At 40.7% G+C, this 18,199-nt stretch overlaps 1 protein-coding gene across 4 annotated transcripts in view; it reads left to right on the top strand.

The window, feature by feature from the left end:
- The window catches only part of SPATS2L (spermatogenesis associated serine rich 2 like), a 90,615-nt gene that overhangs the window by 62,190 nt on the left and 10,226 nt on the right, over nt 1-18,199 (top strand). For all 4 annotated transcript variants that reach the window (XM_074911247.1, XM_074911245.1, XM_074911248.1 and 1 more), the window contains 3 exons: nt 2,032-2,232; nt 2,639-2,774; nt 16,634-16,692. In XM_074911247.1, the coding sequence (XP_074767348.1) occupies nt 2,032-2,232; nt 2,639-2,774; nt 16,634-16,692 (396 nt within the window). The remainder of the gene's footprint in view (nt 1-2,031; nt 2,233-2,638; nt 2,775-16,633; nt 16,693-18,199) is intronic.

Below are 18,199 nucleotides of genomic sequence, written 5' to 3' on the forward strand. Positions count from 1 at the left end.
AAAACGCTTTATTGCTCACCTGACAAGTGAGGGCTCTGAACCTCGAAGACTTGCGCAGGTCAGCATCCTGGCCCAAGGCACCCCGAGGAGTTTCCTTGGCCAGTGACCTGACCCAAGGGGTGAGTTGACCACAGCTTCTGTTCCAGGGGATGAGCTCCAAATGGCTCCCCAGGGGCCTCCATTGATACCCAGGTGAATCTGACCTGTAGTCAGTAGTGGCTCCCATTGGCCAAAGGCCCCCCTATCATGAAGCCCCGAGAGCAAAGGCAATCAGGAGCCACTACACTTCAGCGGTCAAGAAGCTCTGCTTTCATTGGGTGGGTGCACCTGCCACAGGGTAGAATACATGGCTATTACCTTTAGCTCAGGTCTGCTTATTTCTTGCCTTTATTCCATCTTTTTCTGAGAAGTCTTTAGTTGTTGCTTTTTGTGTGATGGTGTCCTGCAGGGAATCAAGACCTCCTAGAGAAAATGAAGCACAGAATCCAAGGCCCTGGAGAGCCAAATTGCCTCATTGTGGGAGGGCCTTAGGGAGTGTTTCACTTAACTATGAGTCAGTTCAGGGGCTCTCCCTCTCAATATCTTGAAGGGGAAAAGGCCCAAAATAAACCAAATTACTTCAAAGTGATGAGCAAACCCTCCAACTCTCCTTAGAGTCCTTGACAATCATAGGATCTCAAAGGCATGGATCTACCCTTTCTGTGCATGCCTTTGTAAAGAAGGGGCATGAATGCACTGAGAGGATATGTAATGCTGCCTTGCTATGCTATTGCTTTTGCAGGGACTTTGGTAAAACCAGATATGAGTCAGATACTGATCTCTAGTCTACTTTTAAAATTTGTTTTTCATGTAGGATGATTTTTAGTGCTATAATAGTACTATTTTGTGTAAGATATTTATCTGTTTGCAGACTCACCTTTTAAAGACCATAAACAAAACCTCTTTTAGAAATGTGGACACTAATGTTCCTCCTTGTTCCTCTGGCGTTATTCGATTGCCATGGAAACATGCCAACATGTACTTTACACCTGTCCTAGTGCCCAGCCAGGGCACAAAGAAGTCACTAGTTGATATCCTGGAGCTGTCCAAGTGGTACCCTCAGTCCCACCAGTGTTAATCCCACTCTGTGGGCTATAATCCAGTTGTTAATTTGACAAACCCCTTTTCTCCAGACACCATACAACATCATCTGAATGAAGTGATGCATAAAGAGCATCTTCAGAACAAACTATCATTCATTCATCAAAGTGAGTTCAAAGATTAGAAAAATGACTTAACACATCGAATTATTTTCTACGCGTTTCCTTAACTAAAATTACAGTGGCAGTAATAGCTGGCCTTACCTGTCAGTTTTTATAGCCATTCTTTGTCTGCTTCTCCCTCTGTCTTGATGCTGATATCTTGAATCCCTTTGGAGTCTTCGAAAGAGTAAACCAGGTTGTCTTGTGGCAGCCAAACAGAACCAGACATGGTTATCTTACTCTTCTGAAGTTGAACCCAGGAGCCTAATCTTTGACATGGTTTCATTTCCTGCTTGTTCCCTCTTAGCAGCTGCTTTTAATAAAAATCTGTAGTCAGGCAAGGTAAGTATTTCAGGTAAGAATCTTTAATTGGTGCTTTTAAAATGTTGATTAAATTATGAACTTTTTTTTGTGTGAGATTATATATATATATATCAACATTAAAGTCTCATGCTTTCCATAGCAGGCTTTCTCTCTAGTTGTGTTCTATAAGAGTTGGGTCTTCTATGTTATGAGGTATTTTTTCATATCAGCATGGAAGAGTTGCTTTTTTTTCTGTATTGGAGGGTTTTTTTAGGCTGTTGAAATACAGATGTGTTCAGATTAGTCTTTAATAACCAAAACCATTTTGTTTCTGTTCTGTCACTGCTTTCTGTAGAATGTGTGCCAGTGAAAAAAAAACCCTTGATTTTTCCAGTGTGTAAACAAAGTAATTCACACTCAACAATAAGGCTTCATATATTTCTTAATCCTATAACTCCCTGTTTTCTACCTTAATGTTTTCTTGCAGACAAAGAACAAGAACACCAGAGAGAATCTGTGGAATTAAAGCCAAAGACTATGAATGGAGTAGAACAGCCTGAGTCTCTTCAGTCATCAGTTCAACTCCAGTGTAACCTAGGCAGACCAAAGTCAAGATCTTCCTCAGTGAAATCATCTAATGCTACAACCCAACTTGAAACAAAGACAGATGATTCAGTAAAAAAAAGAGGTAAATTGGATCTCTAGTTGCTGTGTGCCGAGGTGATTGGACAGCTGAGGCCTCTGGAAAAAAAGGATGTACATGAAGAGATGTGTTGAAAAGTGAGAGCAGAATCATGCTCAGCATAACAAAACTGAGTAGAACAATTTATGGTCTATTTTACGTTATATTAAATTTAAAATAATTTCAATAGTGCTGTCTTAACATTCATATGATTTGGGGAATGAATTTGAGCAAATATGTTTAGAAACTGAAGAGCACCACAAAAAGATTATGGAGAAGTTGGATTTATGGACTACTGTAGGATAACCATTTTAATCTGGGCAAATAGCATGATGAACTATTCCTGCTGCCTTATTCAGAAAAGCCAAAAGCAGCTTTCTGACTTTTGTGCAATTTTTCTTTTCTGTTGTAGGGCCAAACATCGAAAAATCAGTAAAAGACTTGCAGCGTTGCACCGTTTCTCTAACCAGATATCGTATGATGATCAAAGAGGAAGTGGATAACTCAGTGAAGAAGATCAAAGCTGCTTTTGCAGAATTACACAGCTGGTAGGTAAATCAGCTTGAGAGCGCCATCAGCACCACTTGAGAAGAGGAGCTAATTAGTCCCCTGGCATTGGAATGGAGGGGTCACTTACACCCTGTTTGTAGCATTTGGTTTCAACAGAAAAATATGTGGTGCCATTAAATAACTCCTCACCAACCAGGAAGTAATACATACATAAGTGTATGTTTACCTACATACATAAAGATAAAGGGGAACAAACTACAGTTATTTGAAAAAAATCTCACTATGGTTGTTTTTTTTTCCCCCTAAGTGATTCATCTTGACTTAATTCTTTTGTATTAAGTTCAGTGGCGACATATCTGAGCAAATGAAAGCTTTCCCAAAAATGCTCTCTAGGGTTTTCTGAAGTCTCTCTTACTTGCTTTAAATCTCTTCTTTCTATACTACTTCTTTCATCTTATCTTTTGGCAGCCAGTCCTTTACTGTTGCTTCATTTCCTGTCATCTTTGCTTCTTTTCCCACCATTCTTTTTTTTCTTCCCCTCTTAGCAGCTTCTTCTAACTTTCCCATCCATCACTTCATTTCCAGTTCTCATCTCTAGTTCATTCTTTTTCCTCATTCTTTTATCTCTTTTTTTCTAAATTTTTTCCATTTTAACTTTGGTTATTCCTGATCTTTAATATATATGTCTATGAAAATTTGTAGCAGAAATAATTGCTGTAGTAGCAAGTTGCATATTTTGTATATACTTGTCATAGAAAAATATTTTCTGGTCTGAGTTTTACTCAGCCTTCTGTTAAGCATAGATACCGTATAAAACCTGTGTATTATATAGTGTTGCAATAAACAGAAAAAACTTATTAAAACACAGAAGGTTCGGTTACAAATCACAGGAGGACAAAAACGTTTCACCCTTAATTTCATATACAATATTTGTCCTTATTTTTATGAGCATATTTTATGAAAGTATACTATTGGTAGAAGCTTGTGAACTCTGGACTTCAGTGGTGTATTCATTGTCTTCAGTGATGCATCTAAAGTGACTTCAGTGCCACTGGGGCTCCACGTCTGTATGGATGGAGAGTCAAAGCACTATTGAGCTGTTTCTGTGGAAGCTTCTGTTGCACTGAGCCACTGGTGTACCTTACTGTCTAGCAAGGAGAACTGTGTTTTTGTCTGTGTGTTCCAGTGACCATGGGCTGTGATCACCAGTTGTACTAAACTGCGTATTGTTTTCAAGAGTGCTCTGGAACTGGTATAGTGATGTCTGCTTACAAACTAAAATGCAGTAATTGTATCATTGGTATAGAAAAATTAAGTAAAGTTCATCAACCCCTTGCATGTCTTTTTGATAGTTCTCAGAGGTGTTTTCATATAATTTTAGAAAACTTTTATAAAAAGTTTATGATTTCTGCAAAGAAAGCTCTGACCTTTTAATTGAGTAAACTCATAATTGTGTCTCATTTGATGTGTAGTGTTCTCAGATATTTTCTTTTTGTAAGAGTGTTAAATATATAATGTCACATGTCTAATCTTGTTTGTAGGCAGTCACAGTCAATTCAGTCTTTAAATGATGGTCGCTCTGGTCATGGAACAGGCTTAGAAACTATAATGATCTAAGAATTAGTAAGTTGAGAACTGAAATACATCATTTAACATGTATTCATGTTTTAACTTGACAAATGATAAAGTGTATTGCCTAATGCTAAAATGTATTACTTAAGAGGTGAGCCTAATTGGGAAAAAGACAAAATGACCCCAAAAGAGTATCTAGATCCAAGTAGACTTAAAATGATGAAAAACAGCCTGGAAAATTGTGAATAGGCTTAATGTAATTTTACCTCCTGCTAGCTTTGGTTTCTAAATTATTGGAGTGGAGTCTGTCAGAAGCTCTAGAATGTAACAGATCTGTGCTCTGAATATTCAGGCCTCACAAAGCAATTTCATGCACATAGCATAATGTTCCAACAAGGACAGTATAATGTTAGGGCATGTTTATGGAAATTTCGGTGTGGGCTACATGGCTTTTGGCAGATCATAAATCTAATATTTAGGCTTTTCTCCAAATGAATGAAAGGAAAATTTAGTTTAAATAGTAAAATACATGGTTTAACACCTTCTTTGCTAAAATTAAAAACAGTGTTGGGATATTTCATATGACCTTGTGGCTTAAACTCTGAGAAAGATGGGAAGAGCTGTCTTCAGTGCCTCACTTACAAGAACATGCTGTGAACTGCTGTAGGTTCACTGGATTTGAGTAGAAATTACCAGAACCAGCGATACATAGAGCTTCAGATCTCATACAGTCAACACATCGTATTCCTGGGCTGAATGGTTTAGTTTGTGTTATTTACGTGGCAGTTTCCTTGGTTCAAAGTTGAACAAAGCATCACTAGTGGTAGCAGGAGGATAAGGTAATAGGGTGAGCACTCAGCTTCTTTCATATTTATCACCCTCCTGGGGCATGGGAATTTCACCTTGGCACAGTCAACTTGTCTGTCAAGGGAAAATGAAGCAATTCAGCTAAAGTGGTGCTCCTAGAATGCTATAGAGTAACCAAAAGCAAGGATGTCATGACAATGTTTTCTGGTTTCCTTTGTGATAGTGATTCCAAAGCTTTTTGCAAGTTCTCCCAGTTGCTGCTGGCGTGTGGGCTGGTTGAGATGTACAACACAGAAACATTCAACAGCAACTAAGTGCTGTCTGTGGTCAGAACCGTGGGGGAATACTCGAATGGGCTTAATACCATAACCTAGATGGGAGCTTAACTAGTTCCTGTTACACACAGCTGTCAACACCTGAGGGGTGTCAGAAGCTTTAATCTTGTGTTGCAGCTGAATGCTGAAAGATGTACTACTTTGTATTTTTTGAGTTAGTTTTTCTTTTTCTTCCTTTGCAATAGGTGTCCTTTTTGCATTTACTATCAAGGTCAGAATCAAAACTGCATTTCAAGAATCAGTAATCTTTTGGACTTTCCAATAATCTTTTTTTTTTAATCTTTTCATGATTTTGCCAGTCATAAAAAGGATGAAGAAGTACAAAGATAACATCATATATCTTCCTCCTACTTCCAGATAGCATATGAAACCATTATTGTGGAGATAAATGAATAGCACATGTGGCCTAAAATGTCCTGAAAGCTTCAGCAGAAAGATTCACGAGAACTTTTAGCTGGAGAAACTGTTGAGTGATAGTTGCCAGTGGAAGTCCATGTCTCTAGCTCAATTTTTCATAGCTTCACCTAACCAATGAAGGGAAGTTACTCCTGAATGCAGTCAGTAATACGCTGTTATTTAAAAAGTCACCTATCTGGCAAAACAGTGCATACCACTCTCCACAATCTCAAAAAGGAGTGGTATTTATCAGGTGTGCTGTGAACACCTGTAAATACTGGCAATGCTTGCTTTCAGTTTTAACTTTTTAACAAAATGGGGCCAAAAAACAATCCCAGAAAGATGTTTATTTAAAACACTGCAGTGGACTCACTTTCTCTTTTTTAAAGAGCCTTCTAGGAGTCCTGCCAACTGAAGTAGTTCTCTACATGCTCAGAACAAGTGAAAAACTTGCTTTTACACAGTGCTTTTCATGCCAGAAGACACCAGAGCATTTTACAGGCCATGGGCTGGACCAGGCAGGGCACTTTGTGAGAAGTCTTTTGCAGTCTTGTGTGGATTGTGTTTCTGCTGTGATCTAGCACTCTTGTTACTCCTGGTCTTGCAGGGCTTTCTATGACATTGCTTTCCCCAGGGCTATGAGAGTGCTGGGCAGAGCAAACTGAAGGGCACTGTTTCTGAGACTCACGTGAGCACATAAAGGTTATGAGAATGATCCTTCTGGCAGTACTCCTTGAGCCAGTGTTTATCCTTATTGCATCCAGCTTTGGTGTATGATTTTCAGGAATATTTATGTGTGAATGAGAACATAAGCTGCTCAACTTATTGCTTGGATGCAAAACATGTCAGAGCATAGCCATGTCTCACAGTAGCACAGGGCAAGGAAAAGAAGAATACTGAATAGTGTTTAAGTTGTAGGAGAATGTCAGAAAAGCTAGGTGAGCTCCCCTGTCATTATAATGTGATGGAGACATTTGTTGCCAAGGTTAAAACCTGTATGCTATAATTGTGTTCTCACTTTTCCACCAAGAGACTGAATAACGATCTTGGGGATGAAAAGAGAGCCCTGGGAAATCCGAGTGAAATGTGTAGAGCACAAAAGGAGCCCCAGATACCCATAACACCTCTTGCCAGAAAATAATTTTCACATATTGGGCATCCACACAGTCATATGGAGAACTAAAAGGAAACATCTGCTACTTGCCCATATGGTCTCTTCCAACCACAAATGGAAAATAGTTTGTAGAAACAGTAAGGGCCAGGATTAATTATGCTGCATGCAGAACTGGACCAAAGACAGACAAGCTTCCTCTGCTCTTTGCATCTCAAACACATTGGTGTGTCCAATGCTTTATAAAGAGCATGAAAACCAACACAGTTGATGATTTTAAATTTTTTTTAACTGAACAAAAAGCACTTGAAAGCTCCACCATAGACTTGGATAAAAAATTGACTCTGACATAATGCTGGAAAAATGGAGTTTGGCAATACAAACAACTTAAATATGTTAAAATACATTCAGGGAACAGTTAGAAATCGTGTATTGTTTGTTTGGGGAAGATAAAGCAGTTTTTCTTTTTTCTAAGTTAAAATCAAAGAGAGGAGTAGTTGAAGTGGAGAAGAAGTAATTTAAAAGAACATAGTTGTGTCTATACTAACTCAGAGCTGGGTGATGAGCAATGTTGCCAGTGCTCACAGTTGCAGAGCAGTGAGCGAACACAGTCATCCCCTTTCTGGGACCCCTACTTGGCAAATTGTGGAGATGGTGGTTTTCTGTTGCCCGTATCCTAGAATCAGTGGCACCAGATGAAGAGCTGCCTGTTTGCGTTAGTGATGGTGGTAGTTCAGAGCATGGACAGTTGGCTGGAAGGGCCGGGACTGGTATCGCTTTACACTGAACAGTGTTCCTCTGCTGTTTCTTGCTGTGTTTCCAGGTGGTCCTCATTAGCTTTGTGTCTGTCTGCCAGCTGACCTTTGGTAGTCTTTATGCCTCTGTAGTACAAATTTTCAAATCTTCTTGCAGTTTGTTCTGATATTTGTTTGCCCATCAGTCACATGATCCAGTCCATAACCTTGCCAGTGCAGAGAAGGGAAAAAAAAAAAAAAAAAGGTCTCCCATGCATTTAGGTTTCCTCAGGCCCAGCTGGATTTTCAAGTACTTTCCAAGACGAGTGCTTTTACCGAGGCCCCTGGGCTCTGCCTCTACTGCCTGGGCGGTCTGGGAGGACCTGATCCAACAGCTCTGGCCCCAGGCTGGCTACTTGCCTGCAGAGCTGCAGCACCAGGAGAGGGGCTTGTGCTTGCTCTCTTCTCGTGACCTCCAACAGTTGGGGATTACCCTTGCTGTGTATTAGTGGAGAGAACAGACGGAGCTCATTATATTGGGGTGGGGGGTTATATTTCAATGAGATACATAATGTCTCCCTTCAGGCCCCTTTGTCTTTTACAGATACTTGCTTTATTTTCTCTAAGTTTTGGAAGACAGATTACAGAGGTGAAATCCAAAGATGGATTGCACTGTCTGTTAGCCTGTTCATACTTTATAGCTTGTGTCTCCCCTCTTTCCTCCCAGTCACCCATAGGTGTGTTTGTCATCCTCAGTAAAACACAAGCGTGTGTGCTTTTTGGGGCCATGCAGGTAGATTGTTGCTTTTGTGCATGTGGTTGTGGATGAAAAGTGAGTATATCCTTTCTGATCTCATTGGTGGCAGACTAAGGAGAAATCTAATTTATTAAATACACATAGGGAATAATTATTTCAAAAAATTTCAACAGGTGTTAGAGCTAGACTCTTCTTTCCTTGTCACCACTTTCCAGGGTGATTTTGGGAGAATTACCTCTCCTCTGTAGCAGGGGCCCAACAACAGGGACCACAATCTTCTGCCTTGCCAGAAAATATATAAAACCGGTAAGATACTCACATACCTCAGTAGTTGGATCAAAACTGAGACTCAAATAGGAAAGCACTACTTTCCAAATTTATGTAAAAACGTGCAGGGTGCTAACAAACCATGGTAACACTCATACAGTTGTTATAACTCTGCCAAATCCTGAGGTGATGCCTTCATTTCTAAATAAATAAAATTTAGAAGTGTTCTTTCAGAAAGAGGTTTTCCATGACAGTTTTCAGCTTAAACAAGTTTTTATGATCAGCCAATGAATTTCTAATTGTTTGTAAAGAGATGTTAAAAATGCAAATAGACCTTTAATTATGATGTCTTTACCAGACCCTGCTGTGCTAGCTGGCTGCTAAAGAGAATGGTATTAGTGAAGATAGATAAAGAATAACACAAAATAAATTTGAATAACTAAAAGCCTTTGGGCGTTTTTACTTTTACCAGATGGTACACTGCAGAGGGAGGGATTTCAGTGAAATTGGTTTATTTTGTCTTTCGTTTATCTGCTTATTGTCAGACTGTATTTGTGGTCAGAATGAAAATTCATGTAATCTGGTTTGCTGTGTAAACATTGTGTATGTGTTAATACAGTGATCCCATAACAACCTTCAAGCACCATGAACATTTAAATACTATAAGCTAATACTGGAAGAATATAATTTACTGAGACATTGTAAAATACGTAATGTAACAATAGCTTTTCCCACGGGTTTATTAATATAAAGAAAGCTTGAAGTGTAATTTCTTCAGTTACAAATTAACATGGCTATTCAGTAATCCTATAAAGCTTGTAATCACCCATTACAGGGGGTTGGGTTTTATATTTACATTCTCATCACATCATTCTAGTTCCTTGTGCTGAAAGTTTGACAGGGACAGTTCTGGCTTTTGGATTGAGGTGGGGGATTCTTTTGTGAAATATGCAGTTGTCTTAGAGATTCTTATCAGTTGTCTTTTTTCACCCCACCTGCGGATCAGATACGTTCATGCTAGAAGGGAAATGTGTACAGGAAATAAGGCATAATGCTTAAAGACCAACACTGAGCTTGTCAGGACTGTCCCATGAGTTTGCGTGTAATCTCAGCTCAGACATAGCAGAGACAGTAACAGTACTAATGTCCCTTGAACTTGCTTGAGTTCGTCAGCAGGTTGTTAATCAGCACGATTTTAAGGAGCTACTGGGGTCTGTTCCAAAGCCTGCTGACAGAGCAAAGTCACTGGAGAATGGTATTGTATTTTTTTGAATCCTAAGCTGTCAAACTCCAGCAGTGTTCCACAACTAACTCCCTTCCTCCTGAAAAAAGGACTTGTACCTCAGTGTTACAGTGTCTCACTTGCTGAACCAGACCCCAGAGGATGCCCATGAAAAAACAGCTCTTTCCCCCTTCCAGAGGAAGAATGCTGCTGTAGTTGTTCAGAATGCCACAGCTGACTGTGTCTGTCTTAGTCTCCAAAACAACATTCATTCTCAAACTATGCGTAAATATGGTTTAGGGGAGAGTGAGGCTTATTAAACACCTCAAGGAGAAAATTGGCATTTTGGGGCGTTTAAAAGGGTTTTGAAAGGACTCACTTGAATTACACTCTTAACAGTAACCTCTGTGCCATGCAGCTGTGGCTTACCTTTGTGAGTTGTGTCAGCATGTTTGCCTCTGTGTCAGCTTGGTCTTTTTATTTCCCCATCTCTTCAGGCACAATAGGTTTATCATAATGCCTAGAAGAGGCAGAAGGAAAGAGAAGATTCTGGTCATCTGGAACCCTTGTGATTCTCATCAGTAAAGCTATAAATCAGCCAGCCTGGCAATCTGAAGCAGCTTTTCTGAAGAGGCACTAATAACTTTAAACATTTTAGTGGGATTTTGAGGTATTGCAGCTGACTGAAAATATCTTTTCTTTTTCACTGTGTAAGCACTAAATTTCATGCAGTAAACTAGAGGAAGATTAATTTATTTCCACTAATGTCAGGACAAATTCAGAATTTGTTCTGAGAATAAAACTATGAAATGAGGCAGCTGTCACCATTATTTACCCCTGTCATTGCTGTGCTGGCAACTCACTGCAGTTTGGCATTTGCAGGTCTTTTGCCATTGTATACTAGTGTGAATTCTGCCAGCCTGCATACGTCCAAGGTACGAGTACTGTCTGTTTGACAAAGAATGGGACACTTGTGCTCTTGCCTTCAGAATCGCTTCAGCAAAACAAATCCTAGAGAGCTGCTCTCTCTCCTGCTGCATCTCATATCTCTACAGCACAAGCACTGACTGTGTTCTGACCCTATTTGCATGTCCTCTACATTAAGTCTCTGCCTTGCTGTGTTCCTTCAACAAAGTCATCTCCTTCCTGAACCCCACGTCAAAATTTTTGTCTGGATGTTAAAATCAAACAGTGCTGAATTGTGTGCTCGAAACTACAGATATTCACCTGCGGTGAACAATGACATGGTGCTGATAGCTAGAGTTTGGTACCCAGGTCCTGATCCTGAAAAAGTGAGGGGAAAAAGAATAGAATCAGTCCTTCCCGAAGAGAGGTGTAGCAAAGGGAAACAAAAAAGAAAGAGGTATTAGTGTCACTCTGTTTTGGCTCCAGCATCAGTCAAAGACTCACTTGATTCAGATTTGCCCTTGAGCCTGGTCAATGAGAGAGGGGATTTGAGTCCCAGTATTTGCTCCAGTGAGTATTATAAATGCATCATAAAACACTGAACACCTGCAGCAGAACTGGCAAATACTACTACATCAGGGGATCCTGTGGACTCATGGTTAGGGCATGGACTCATGTACATTGAGAGGGGAGTGGTGGTGCTGAGTTGTGTTGTTTGTCACAGGAGTCTCAAATGGTATATTTGAGTGCTGATGTTGAAGGGAAGGAGGAAGGGATGGCTGATGCCTGATAGAATGTTAGTGCAGGGAGTAATCAGAAAAAATTGACAAGATTATGGCCTCTCGAGAACCTCAGCTAAAGAAGCATGTTTATGATTTTAACTCTGGTTCCTAACATCTGTAGAAGACCCAAGAGAAACAGCATAACCAGGGAGGAAGGAATTAGCAGAACATTGTCCCCACGGTGTCTTTAGGTTTGAAATGCATTCTATTCCTTGCTCTGCTAGAGCCCAAATCTGTTGATACATGAGTGTGCAGAAAGTTCCTATAGCACCCAGTGTCCAGTTCTCCAAAGCACACCGATGGCTGCAGCTGTGCATTGGAGTGTACTGTCTTGGCATAAGATTGGTATCAAGTGGACACTAAGAAACATTGAAAGAAAATGCATTCCTAGGAGGTATTGCTGAGCCAAGCTTTGAGCATTCTCAATTCTTATGCCCATATTTAAGAAGGGTCAGAAGGATTATCTGGGAAATTACAGGCCTGTCAGCTTGACTTTGGTGCCGGGGAAGCTGATGGAGCAGCTCATCCTGAGTACCATCACACAACACAAGCGGGACAACCAGATGCTCAGGCCCAGTCAGCATGGGTTTATGAAAGGCAGGTCCTGCCTGACAAACCTGATCTCCTTCTGCGACAGGGCGACCTGCTTATTGGATGAGGGAAAGGCTGTGTTTGTAGTTTACCTTGACTTCAGTAAGGCCTTTGACACCGTTTCCCACAGCATTCTCCTGGCGAAACTGGCTGCTCGTGGCTTGGCTGGGCACACGCTTTGCTGGGTAAAAAACTGGGTGGCCGGGCCCAGAGAGTTGTGGTGAATGGAGTTAAATCCAGCTGGCGGCCGGTCACGAGTGGTGTCCCCCAGGGCTGGGTTTTGGGGCCACTCCTGTTTAACATCTTTACTGATGATCTAGATGAGGGGATCGAGTGAACCCTCAGTTTGCAGATGACACCCAGTTGGGTGGGAGTGTTGATCTGCTCGAGGGTAGGGAGGCTCTGCAGAGAGACCTGGGCAGGCTGGAGCCATGGGCTGAGCCCAACTGGAGGAGTTTCACTAAGGGCAAATGCCGGGGGCTGCCCTTGGGCCACAACAACCCCCAGCAGGGCTACAGGCTTGGGGAGGAGTGGCTGGAGAGCTGCCAGTCAGAGAGGGACCTGGGGGGGTGATTGACAGCCGGCTGAACAGGAGGCAGCAGTGTGCCCAGGGGGCCAAGAAGGCCAATGGCATCCTGGCTTGTGTCAGCAGTAGCGTGGCCAGCAGGGACAGGGAAGGGATCTCACCCCTGTACTCGGCACTGGTGAGGCCGCCCCTCGATGACTGGGTTCAGTTTTGGGCCCCTCCCTACAAAAAGGACATTGAATGACTCGAGCCTGTCCAGAGAAGGGCAACGGAGCTGGGGCAGGGTCTGGAGCACAGGTCGTACGGGGAGCGGCTGAGGGAACTGGGGGGGTTTAGTCTGGAGAAGAGGAGGCTGAGGGGAGACCTCATCGCCCTCTACAGCTCCTGAAAGGAGGGTGCAGAGAGCTGGGGATGAGTCTCTTTAACCAAGTAACAAGGGACAGGACAAGAGGGAATGGCCTCAAGCTGTGCCAGGGAAGGTTTAGACTGGATATTAGGAAGCATTTCTTTCCAGAAGGGGTTGTTGGGCGTGGGAATGGGCTGCCCAGGGCAGTGGTGGAGTCCCCATCCCTGGAGGGGTTTTAGAGTTAGGTTGACATAACACTGAGGGATATGGTGGAGTTGGGAACTGTCAGTGTTAGATTAATGGTTGGGCTGGATGATTTTAAAGGTCTTTTCCAGTCTAGATAATGCCGTGATTCGATAATGCTAGCACTGAGGTCTGGTCATGATCATCCTATTGAGGCTGAGTAGGGCCTTATTCCAGAAAATACATTAAAAACAGTTAAACCTCCATGAGTTAAGAAGCTGTTCAGCTTAAGTGGTTCTCCAAGATTCATATGAAAACAGTGGGATCTTAGCAGGAACAAGACAATATTTGATCCATTACTTTTTCCATAGTGTTCTTGTTCTTTCTCCTTCTGTATCTGTTAGCATTTATTTTCTTTTTGTATTTGTTTTATCTTTTTCTTTCCAGTCCAGTTTTCAAGCTTTCTCTGTGTTGTTTTCACTTGTTTATAACTTCGCCAAGTTCTTGATGGAGGAGGAATTGGTTGGTTTTTCACTGAAGTGCTCTATGTGACTAGAAAGGAACCAAATTGATTCCTACTCGATTTCCTTAATAATTGACCCCTATGTGAACTAAGAAGAAATATAACATTTCCTAGAGCTGGTTGGCCTATGACATTTCTAAAGAAATGTTAACTTCGCCCATTATTCTATGACATATAGTAGTTCATAATTTCTAAGCTGAGAAATGTGGCTGTACACTTCCAGATGAGAATTAGTGTGTTCCTTTCCTTTTGTCAGGAGAGAAAGTCCATGTCCTCAGCTGGTATAAGTTAGTACAGCTGCGTTGTCTTCAGGGAAGGGCAACTCTATGAAGATCGGTCTGTTAAAGAAATTTAGTTTATCACAGTAAGTTAGTGTCATATTGTCAAAGGCACCAACGACTTTTTCTCTTGTTTTATTCTTTAGTTTTTGCAGTGGTAAGTTTGTAGCTGCAAGGGAAGTACTCAAGTGGTTGTTCTTCATCAAATTCATCACATTCCTGGCCTGTACTACTTAAAACATCCAAACACTTTCCTGAAATGTTCATCAGAGACCACACTAAAACATTAGGAATGAAAAACTCTCTGGTAATAAATGAGATCTGACTATAGAATATGATAAATATAGGACTGCTACGGCCTTGTTCTAATTCTGATATTAAAAGTGTTTTTATTTGGTATCAAAATGTTAAGGGCCAAGCAGTTAAGCAAGGATCTGTTGTTGGAGTGGGAAGAGGACAGTCATGGAATGAGCGGGGTGAAAATAGAGCTCTACTGAGCTCTGCTGTTATGAGTTTGTTCCCTGAATATTTTTTCTAGCCAAAAGTTTACATTACCTGTTTAGTACACTAGGGAGGCACTTTTGTAATGGAGACAGCAAAAGCAAAAATGTGCAGACTTTTAAATTCAGGGGAAAATATTAAAGACCATTGAAATATCTTTTTTTTTGTGGAGGGTAGAAACAGATGAGAACTTACAAGACTCATTGCAGCCACCGACTGTGAAAGCCAAGGAAGTTTATTATGCCATGTAGTTACAAAAGCTAATTGAAAATAGATTAATTCTGAAAAGCAATTGTTATTTAGGTTAGCAAGCTGGAATCATCACCTGCCTATTTGGCGTCCAAGCTTAATGCTTATGCCTGGAGAATATTGAGGGCCAACTGGAATAAGTGTGTCCTTTCATTGTAAGTGTATGCCTCTTAACTGATTTGCTCTACCATAAAAAAATCTGCTGTTTTATTTCCTCTGGTGTGTAAGTCACACTAAATTGATCTGGCAGGCCCAACCAGTATTTTTAGTGTTGTTTATATGTATGAAACAGGAAAATGTATTATGCTGCATCCTTTGCCATCAGCCAACCTGTTTCTGTCCCTCTTGTTGGCTGTGGGGAGGCAGTGTAAAGGTAGTATCCTCTCCTCTAAAGGTGGCATGGTTGAGTGGTAAAGCCTGAGGGTACGACTCTGCAGAACTTCTGTTGCAAACCTCCTGTATGAGCTTGGTTAATTTATAGGAAGATTTCAAGGAAGGCTGCGTGGCACTAGCATATGTTCTAGCTGCTAAGTTTCTGGTTGAGTCAGCTGTGTATCTGCCATGTTATTCTCTACACTGCCCTCTCCCTAGTCTGTCACTGTTCTAGTCAAGAACCCGTCAGTCCTTTCCTCTGGAAGTCTTCTGTCTTTGATTGCTGCCCACTGAATTCTGTAGGATCTTTCCTTTCTTGCTCAGGGAATTCTAGGCAAATGTTTTGTTCTTGAGTTTTCTATAACATCTTCCTTCTGATGGAAGCTAGTTCACATATAACTTGGTGTCTTCACTGGGTGCAAAAGCTTACATTTAAGGATGATTTTACTCTAAGGGTTGAGAACTCCACTCTTCCGGTGAGTGCGTGCCTAGATTTACTCCTGGTGTTTGACCTACTTTTTGCAGTTTCCCCCCAGCTGCTTGAGATTACTCACATGCAAACATAAACATTAACATTGGTGGTGTTTATTAAATGTGAACATGGCTAAGAATAATCTGGTGAGGGGAAAATGGAGTGGCACACCAGAGCACTATCCACTGAATAGCATTCTCCAGTGATGGTGTTTCACTGAACAACGTCACCAGGTTGATAATGTGAACAATTTACCAGACCTGCTGTCTGCTCCCAGTGGACCCACCTGATGAGTTTTCACTTTGACAGCTTAAAAGCACTGTCAGGCATTGCACAGCAGAGATTTGTGAAAGGAGAGGCATATGACACCTATAGGGAGGCCAGATAAAAGTGGAACCACAACTTCCCAGTCCTGGAGAGAATGGAGAGCAAGGAAGTTGACCTGTGTTATAGAGATACATTAATGCTTATTTACATTGCAAACCATTTTTTTGTTTACCCTGACATATTTTACAAGAATATATCTATTTAAGGAAGAGAAGGACCTCTTTCCCCACAGCTTTAATTCTGTTTTATTCTTAATATTGCACTGAGACCTAAACTGTATTAACCTGAGTAGCGACAATGGTGTATCTGGCTTAATTAGGAAAAGACTGTTTAGTCATTTGAGGATTGCTGTGCTCAGACAGTTCTGAAGAGGCAAATCAGAGTGACTTCCACATCTGTGCAGAAACACAGACAGGCCAGTGAGACATTTGTATAAATCACCATACACTGATTATCACTAATGTTTTGTAGTCAGTTTTTGCCTAGCTGTTTCTTTAACTTCCATCTTTTAAGTCTTATTAATTTAAAAACTGCTCATAACTAAGATCTGAAGTCTTTGTGTAGTTATAGCATTTGATTTTGATGGACTTCTAGCATGGATTAAGTTGTGGTTTTTTTCTTTCTTTTTTCCCTTTTTTAGCATCATAGACAAAGAAGTGTCATTAATGGCAGAAATTGATAAAGTTAAAGAAGAAGCCAGTAAGTAAAAAAATACACAGACAACTTTTGGAATAGTCATGGAAACATTTGTTTTGCTTGGCAGAAAATGACACCATACATAAATTTGGTCAGCAACATTCCAGCATCTTTCATTGTATATGCATGCAATCAAGTAAGTCTTTGATGTTCCAGGGTAGTTTCTGGATAGTTTCTATCTATAAGAACTGTGCATCAAAATGTCAATATTATGAAATTAAGGTAAGCCAAAAGTTCACATGAAGTTTGGTGTAAATTATTTATTCATTCTGCTTAGTTATCAGAGATTTTTGACCATGCTTTTTTTCTTATTTTTACAGTTTGTCAGTTACTTTGTTTCCATTTCTTAATCACTGCTTGCTTATATTACATATATGAGTTAGAATACTGGCAATTACTAGGGGAGTGGGTTATTGTGTGGCCTTGCATAGCTTTAAGGAACAGTTACCAAGCTTATGAATCAGAACAATAAAAAAAGTCAAAACCCAGATGTTTACTAGAATCTGTTTTCTTAATCTGTGGAAGTTGATCTGATTTCAGGCTTTCATGTCATCTCTGGGTTTTGTATAAGTATGTTTTATATATATATATATATTTCCTTGGGGGGAAGGCAAGATGGGCCATGTATTAGGATACCACAATATCTGTTTTATACCCCATCTGAGGTGTGGTATTCATGACCCAGTAATCAAGGGGATGTGTTTCAATAGAGAGCACTAAGCAAGAAACTGAAGAGTAACCAAAGTATTGTTAGAATAATACTTTGCCTGGCAGATGAAAATATCACTGCTATGTATGCATATGGTCCTTTTAATTGGTTTGTGAATTTAAGGTTCTTCCAAGAAGGGTCACAAATATGTGTAACATTCTTGAATGCTTCGTTTGCATTTAGTACTCTCACTTAGCACTCCATTGCTAGCCAAGTCTCTTGCAGTTATCTATGTGTGGAAACTAAAAGGTATGAGTTGTTGCAGCAAAGATTGGCATTAGTTTGTGTTTGGAATCTACATTTCTAGTACTAACATGACATAGATGTGGATTTGGAGTTCTGTGCTATTCTGGGGAGGAGTTGTGGATGGAAACATATCAGCAGCTCTCTGGTTACCTGGAGAGACCAGGTAGCCATAATCAGCTACAGGACATGCACTTGCTCCCAGGAAAATCAGTGGTACAATTCCCACTGATATCAGCAGATATGGATTTAAGCCTTAACTGCATAAAAAAACCCCACATTTTGGAAATCCACTGTCCAGGGCTGATGGTATCATAGGGCCCCTTCATTAATCTTGGACAGGTATAGTAGTAATTTTTGTGGAAGTTAAACCTAGTTCTTACCTACAGGCATGCAAAGTGCTGCATTTGCACATGGCAGGTTCTATTTCCCTGCTTTCATGCTGACTGTACGGGTGACAGTGGATGGCCCCTGACCTGTCTAACAGTGTAGTTTCTGCTGTCTCTCAAGGCTGTTGTAGGCTTGCAAAATGCCTTTAGGCAGAAAGCTGTTATAGGA

This window comes from Athene noctua, chromosome 7, assembly GCF_965140245.1.
Source record: "Athene noctua chromosome 7, bAthNoc1.hap1.1, whole genome shotgun sequence".
In the NCBI taxonomy this organism is placed as follows: domain Eukaryota; kingdom Metazoa; phylum Chordata; class Aves; order Strigiformes; family Strigidae; genus Athene; species Athene noctua.